This window comes from Raphanus sativus, unplaced genomic scaffold (assembly GCF_000801105.2).
Source record: "Raphanus sativus cultivar WK10039 unplaced genomic scaffold, ASM80110v3 Scaffold2802, whole genome shotgun sequence".
NCBI lineage: Eukaryota > Viridiplantae > Streptophyta > Magnoliopsida > Brassicales > Brassicaceae > Raphanus > Raphanus sativus.
In genome coordinates, this window is record NW_026618110.1 from 5,929 (window position 1) to 13,760 (window position 7,832).

Sequence of the window (7,832 nt, forward strand, 5' to 3'; positions counted from 1 at the left end):
TCTGTCCGGAAGTATGAGGTATTGGCAGATTACCCTCAGCATCTCGGGTCATCCGGGCCGCAGAGCAAGTGAGAGACCTTTGGACTCACTCAGGCAAATTCCAATAAGCCTTCAAGTTAGTCCAAACGTCCTCGCTGAGGTAGCTTTGTTTGGAGTCATCCCCGTAATGAGTCCACTTTTCCTTCCAGTCGCCAACAATGTTCTTGAGGCGAGCCCCCGCCTTTTTGTAGAACTCTACCTTGACCGTCTCATTGATCCCAAGAGGCCAATTCCATTTTTGCTACAAAAAATCATGAAAATATATTAATTAACCAAATTATTGTTATTTAAATCTAAAATAAAAATAATTAAATTTAAAACTTACCGCGAAGACCTTGAACCAAGTAATGCGAACATGGTCCGGTGTAAGAGTCCAGTTCGGATGCGCGTGCCGGAAGTTTGATCTGATGAGATTCCCAACGCTCTTTCCCACCTTATTGGTCGCTTTAAACCAACAAAATTTGAAATAATATATATAATTAATTGTTATATATAAATTTAAAATTTAATCTAATTAATTTAAAAATAATTACCAAGTCGTGCCGGGTCGTAGATCTGGATCAAGGATTGGTAAACCTTCTCGTCCCGGCATCTGGAGAATGTCTTCCACATATCTTGCATATGGTGCATTCGATGTGGAACCAACAAATCTGGATGAAGACCGGGAGCTATAGGAACCTGCTCTGGAATCTGGTATGCACCAGCCTGGTGGGGCTGGGTGTGGAGCAGGTTGTGGAGCAGGCTGTGGAGCAGGCTGTGGAGCAGGCTGTGGAGGCTGCTGTTGAGACTGTTGTGGAGGCTGCTGCGGCTGCTGATCACGCTCAGGCTCCTCATACGGAAAGTACGAGGCATCATACTGCGGATAGTATGGAGGTACGACTGCAGCAGGATCGTACGCCTGCGGACGCACATAAGGCACGCTGGGAATTTGGCTCTCGGGGACATAGTCTGAAGAGTGGGAAGTAGAAGCTGATGGATCCGACGTCTGACCGAGAAAAGTATTCCCGTATGAGGTCCCTCCGCCACGGTTTCTAAGTCTCTTTCTACCGCCAGCCATTAACAATATCGTCAATCTGAAAAAAATAGATGGTTATAAACAATTCAAATAATTAATTAAAAATAATCTAAAAACAAATAATCTAATTTCATCATAAACTAATTACATCCTAAACTAATTCCAACCTAAACTAATTCCAAACCTAATATAATCACCTAACTAACCACCTAAAACTAAAAAAAAAAAATTACCTAGAGAGAAGTCGATTGGTTGTAAGGGAGAGGGAAGTGAGATGTGAGTGTGCAACCAATAGCGAGGCTTTGGTTATATAAAGGATTTTAGGGCTGTGTCGTAAATGGGTCGTACATGTACGACCAAATAGAGACGATTGGTCGTTACGTGGTCGTACATGTACGACCCATTTACGACTAATCGAAGTTTGGTCGTAATGTGGTTGTCAATTTACGAAAATGAGGGACTAGTGGTCGTAATGTGGGTTGTAAATTTACGACCAATGAGGGACTAGGCCATTTACGACCATTTAGTGACTCACAAGACATTACGACCAATGAGGGACTAGTAGTCGTAAAGTGGTTGTCAATTTACGACTATTTAGTGACTAACATGACAATACAAAAATTTGAAGAGGTTTATCAAATTTTGATAAACCTCTTCAAACATTTTTTATCTATTACATTTTAAATTTTAATAAAAGAAAAAGAAGAAAGATACTAGAATCCCAAGTCGAAATAGAAAAGACGAAATTAAAAACGAATTCTGTTTCGACTTATGATTCTAGATCTTTCATCTTTTTTTTTTTAAAGATTTCTAAATTTGTTTTTTGTGATTTGAGAAGATAACTAGTGGGTATATATAGAAATTTTTTAAAAAATAATTAACAACCAATTTACGACCTATAGTGGCATTAGTCGTAAACTAGTCATTAATTAACAACCAGTTTACGACTAATGCCATTGTTGGTCGTAAATTGGTTGTTCATTAATGACTAATTTACTAGTCATTTATGAACAACCAATTTACGACTAATGCAACTGTTGGTCGTAAATTGGTTGTTCATTAATGACTAATTACGACCAAAATTGCATACCCTAAACTCGAAACCCCAAACCCCAAACCTCTTATCCCATATTTCATCTATAATAAGCAAACAAAATGAGAAGTTATATATTATTAAGTACTGATAACAACCGTATTTACAAGAAGATGTCGTGAATCAAGTAGAAGTACCCGAACAAGCGGAAGATGTTATCTTACTTATGTGAATTTGAAGAAAATGATGTTTCTGATGACGAGAGATCATGTTTCATTTTGTTCGGACATTTGTGTTTTACTATAATGATATTGAGATATAAGGTTTGCGGTTTGGGGTTTGGGGGTTTCGAGTTTAGGGTATAATGTAATATGATCGTAAAGTGGTTGTGAATAAACAACCAATATACGACCAATGGCATCATTGGTCGTAAATTAGTTGTTAATAAACGACCACTTTACGACCAATGGTGCCATTGGTCGTATATTAGTTGTTTATACACAACCACTTTACGACCAATATTACATTAACCTAAACTCGAAACCCCAAACCCCAAACCTCAAACCTCCTATCCCAAATATCATTATAGTAAAACACAAATGTTCGAACAAAATGAAACATGATCCCTCGTCATCAGAAACATCATTTTCTTCAAATTCACATAAGTAAGATAACATCTTCGCTTGTTCGGGTACTTCTACTTGATTCACGGCATCTTCTTGTAAATGCGGTTGTTCATCAGTACTTAATAATATATAACTTCTCATTTTTTTGCTTATTATAGATGAAATTTGGATAGGAGGTTTGGGTTTGGGGTTTCGAGTTTAGGGTATAATGTAATATTGGTCGTAAAGTGGTTGTGAATAAACAACCAATATACGACCAATGGCACCATTGGTCGTAAAGTGGTCGTTTATTAACAACCACTTTACGACCAATGATGCCATTGGTCGTATATTGGTTGTTTATTCACAACCACTTTACGACCAATATTACATTATACCCTAAACTCGAAACCCCAAACCCCAAACCCCTAACCCCAAATCTCATATCCCAAATATCATAAGTTTTATACACTTTCATACCCAAAATACAATGTTTTATTTTTGAAACAAAATTTCTATAATTGAGCACAAACATTATGATAAGTTATATATTATTTTGAAATGCAATACCAAAAGTTTAATTATAGTAAAACACAAATGTTCGAACATGATGAAACATTATCACTCGTCATCAAAAACATCATCCACTTCATCATTTTCTTCAAATTCATCTTCGTTGGCTTCGTCCATTGTATCTTCTGGAAGTTCTTCATATCCCAGATTATGCGGATCAATGAGTAAAATAACATCTTCCGCTTGTTCGGGTACTTCTACTTCATTCACGGCATCTTCTTGTAAAGGCGGTTGTTCATCAGTACTCAATACTCGGCTCCGAGGTGTAACTTTCATAGCGGCTAACCAAGATATTCCAGATTGTCTGATCCTCGGATATGGAACAAAACAAACTTGGTCTGCTTGAGAAGCCAATATGTAAGGTTCAAATTTGTTGTACCTCCGTGTAGCATTTACATCAACAACACCAAACTTGATATACCGAACACCTCTGTTGATTGTGGGGTCAAACCAGTCACATTTGAAAAGAACGCATTTAAGCTTTATTACGCCGGGAAACTCCACTTCGATGATCCCTTGTATGATTCTATAGAAATCTGTTTCACCTTTTACACAAACTCCATAATTCATTGTTGCTCGCCGACTTCCATATTCGTAAGTGTGAAAAGTGTATCCTCGTGTGAAATACATTGGTGCTGTGGTGACCTTACCGACCGGACCTTGTATCAATTCGTGAAACCACTGAGGATAAAATTGATCATCATACTGAACCTGGAACATCAACATATATACAACTTCACTGAATATATATATATATATAACTTTGTTAATTATACATAGTGTGATATGTATACCTGCGTTTTTAACCATTTCACAAAGTGTTGGTCTTTCCTTTTGTTGAGATCATTGTTTGATACTCCTGGTATAGCCTCTTCGACTTGGGCAACAAAATCGCTGTTTAAAACAAAATGATCATTAAAGTGTATATATGTGTGATAAAATTTAGAAGCAAAATAATTTTAATTACCTTTCAAATAACTCAATCTCCTCGCAGTTAAGGAGTATATATGTGTGGGCACTATGAGCGTCTTCTGAACTCGACCACCAAACTTCTTTCAGTTTTCCACCTAGCCGTCCAATCTGACAGAAAATATCTGGAACATCTTCACCAAAATATGTCGGTATAACACCACCATCATCATATCTGCTCGTAGTCCTTTTCCGTGTCTGGACTTGTGACCCAAAGTAGTAGGACGTAAAGTGAGATGTTTCCTCATTCAAACTCCCAGCAACTATTGAACCTTCCACCCTTGCCAGATTTTTTGCTTTCCCTTTCAAATATTTCATAGCTCGCTCGTAAGGATACATCCATCCATTATGAACAGGTCCACGAAGTAGTGCCTCATACGGAAGATGGATAACCAGATGTTCCATGACGTCAAAAAAGGACGGAGGAAAAATTTTCTCCAAATTGCACATCAAGATCCGGATATTCTCATCAAGTTGTCTGATGACATCTAAAGTTAAGGTGCGTGCACTGAGATCTCTGAAAAAAAGCTCCGATGCCTACAAATAATTTACAATTATAAGTTTATTTCCAAAAAGAAGAACTAATAACTTTAATAATTTGTTACCTGCAAGTGCTTCGTGAACATTTTTTGGAAGCAACTCCGCAAATGCAAATGGTAGAAGTCGTTGCATAAAAACATGACAGTCATGACTCTTCATCCCTGAAAACTTCTGTCCCTGATGATCAACACATCTTGATAGATTTGAAACATATCCATCAGAAAACTTCACATCTGATGACACCCACTTGAACAACGCTGCTTTTGCTTCTGCTGACAATCTGAAAATGGGAACTGGAATTCTCCCATCGTTTCTAATATGCAGCTCAATCCGAGAACATAATGCAGGCAAATCCAACCTTGAGTTCTTGTTTTCTTTTGTCTTGCCGGGGACATTCAACAATGTATTGATGATGTTGTCAAAGAAGTTCTTCTCTATATGCATCACGTCAAGATTGTGGCGCAGAAGTAGATCTTTCCAATATGGAAGTTCCCAAAATATACTCTTCTTGTGCCAATTATGCTGAGTCCCGTAACCATCAGACATATTTGCAGGAGTATGACAATTACCGCCTTTGATGACTGTGCTGCATCCACCATAGTAATCAATATCCTTCTCGATTTCCTCTCCAGATAAATATGATGGAGCGGTGTCCCGTACAACCTTTTTTGACCGAAACAATTTCTTGTTCCTTCGGTATGGATGGTTAATGGGAAGAAATCTTCGATGGCAATCAAACCAAGACGTCTTCCTACCATTCTTCAACTGAAATGCGTCTGTGCTTCCCATACAATATGGACAAGATAGTCTTCCATGCGTCGTCCAACCTGACAACATCCCATATGCAGGAAAGTCACTAATAGTCCACAATAGAACTGCTCGCATTGTCAAGTTTGTTTTCGTCGAACAATCATATGTTTGCACGCTTGTTGACCACAATTCCTTCAATTCTTCTATCAAAGGTTGTAGAAAAACATCAAGGGACCTCTTAGGATGTTTTGGTCCAGGTATCAATATACTCATGAAAAGCAATTCTTTTTCCATACACATCTTTGGTGGAAGGTTGTATGGCGTCAAGAAGACTGGCCAAAGCGAGTATTGTCTTCCAGACATTCCAAATGGACTAAAGCCATCTGTGCAGAGCCCAAGATAAACGTTGCGGGGGTTGCTTGCAAAATCAGGGTACACCGAATTCAAGTGCTTCCAAGCTTTTGCATCAGAGGGCTGATTGATCTCTCCTTCCTTCTGATCATGTTCTGCATGCCATCTCATCGATGCTGCCGTCTTCGCAGATTGATATAATCTCTTCAGTCTATCCTTAATAGGTAAGTACCACATCCGCTGGTACGGCACCCTATTCCGTCCACGTCCTTGCGGTTTATATCGTGGCTTCTTGCAAAATTTACACTCTAACAATTCTGCGTCTTTTCCCCAGTATATCATACAGTTGTCTATACAAACATCAATCATCTCCGAAGGTAAACCAAGACTATGAACAAGTTTCTGAATCTCATAATAAGATTCAGCACACAAATTCTCTTCAGGCAAATACTCTTTAAACAACTCAGCCCATGCATCCATACAAACTTCAGGTAAGTTATGATCAGTTTTGATATTCATCATCCTAGCTGCCAATGATAATTTAGAAAGACCTTCTCTACAACCTTCATAAATTGGCTCATTAGCTGCTGCTAGCATTTCATAAAATCTTTTTGCATCCAAGTTAGGCCCCTCTACATTTTCGACCTCCCCTATTACTGATGTAGTTTCACGAAATGCATCGGTAACCATATCATGCATTCTATCATGATCTACCATATGATCTTCTTGAATGACACTTTCAGAAGGCAAATGTGGTTCAACTCTATTACGAACATTTTCAACCTGATTACTACTACTAGCTTCATTCCTACTATCACCTTCTCCGTGGTTAAACCAAATATAGTAATGTGGAGTAAATCCTCTATTTACTATATGTTTCCAAACGGTATCACTAGCAGCAAACTTCGTATTGTTGCATTTACGACAAGGACATAACATTTTACCCGTTTCCTTTGTTAGAGGCGTCTGTCCGGCCTGGTACATGAATATCTCTGCTCCGCTGAGAAATTCGTCTGTTACTCTTCCGCTTGAATCTTTATGCGCATACATCCAACTCCGAACCTCATAAATATTTCCAGACATTTTTTTTATTTTTTTCGTTTTTTTTGCTCTTTTCGTTTTTTTGGTGCATCTTAAGAATGAGGGAGAATGTCATATTTATAGAGAAATTTCGATTTTGGTAGGTGACCATCTTACAACGGTTTTACGTGTAATGATAAATTAACTACCAAAGTGCTACTAATGTCCTCGTGATTCAGTCGTTAATTGGATGTAAATAATGGTTGTAAACAAGTCGTAAATTACAACTATTTTACGACTAGCTGGGAAGGTAGTCGTAAACTAGATGTAAAATTACAACTAATTTACGACTACACTTATTAGTTGCAAATTTACTACCAATTTACGACCAATTCTACTTTGGTCGTAAATGGGTCGTAATCTAGATCCAAAATTACGACTACATTTTTGTGGTCGTTAATGTTGGTCGTTAAGGCCACGTTTTCTTGTAGTGTCTTCCACACATTTGTAATTAGTGGTCTAATTAGACAACATCTGGCGGGCTTGTAGCTCAGAGGATTATAGCACGTGAAGGGAGGGCTCCAATTGGTAGAAAAAAACCTGTAACCTCAAGTAAAAAGTTATTCTATATATCAATTCTGCTCCCTTAGCTTTCGTCTCTCAGTGTCAAAATCTGCAAGATCCGAACTGAACCTAACCGAACCAAATGGTATTCGCATGATAACCATGATCAAATGTAAAAGAAAATTATTGATAACAAAATAAATACTATTTAAAATATTTAGATATAACATATTTTGAAAAATTTACTTTGCGCAAGGCGCGGATTATCATCTAGTGGTATACTAAAGTTGTTGCATATAACTTAATGTTTACAGAGACACTACATATGTAAACATGTACAGCTTGACATTTGCGTCTCAGCTCATTTGAAGAT

At 37.8% G+C, this 7,832-nt stretch overlaps 2 protein-coding genes across 2 annotated transcripts; both read right to left on the reverse strand.

The window, feature by feature from the left end:
- Positions 1-568: 568 nt before the first annotated feature.
- Positions 569-1,096, reverse strand: LOC130506010 (uncharacterized). The gene has a single exon (XM_057000615.1). The coding sequence runs from the start codon at positions 1,094-1,096 to the stop codon at positions 569-571; it is 528 nt and encodes a 175-aa protein (XP_056856595.1).
- Positions 1,097-3,313: 2,217 nt separating this feature from the next.
- LOC130506009 (uncharacterized) lies at positions 3,314-6,925 on the reverse strand. The gene is made up of 5 exons (XM_057000614.1): positions 6,427-6,925; positions 4,840-6,327; positions 4,233-4,722; positions 4,060-4,159; positions 3,314-3,976 (listed from the first exon to the last, which is right to left on the reverse strand). The coding sequence occupies exons 1-5, from the start codon at positions 6,923-6,925 to the stop codon at positions 3,314-3,316; spliced, it is 3,240 nt and encodes a 1,079-aa protein (XP_056856594.1).
- Between the last annotated feature and the right edge of the window lie 907 nt (positions 6,926-7,832).

Bases quoted from the DNA above. Each gene is read 5' to 3' on its own strand.
- LOC130506010 (XM_057000615.1), bottom strand. From the start codon at position 1,096: ATGGCTGGCGGTAGAAAGAGACTTAGAAACCGTGGCGGAGGGACCTCA.
- LOC130506009 (XM_057000614.1), bottom strand. From the start codon at position 6,925: ATGTATGCGCATAAAGATTCAAGCGGAAGAGTAACAGACGAATTTCTC. The intron at 6,328-6,426 runs GTCTTTCTAAAT...AGTTGTTTAAAG, and splicing joins TTATGAAGGTTGTAGAGAAG to AGTATTTGCCTGAAGAGAAT. The intron at 3,977-4,059 runs GTATACATATCA...TTGATGTTCCAG, and splicing joins TGAAATGGTTAAAAACGCAG to GTTCAGTATGATGATCAATT.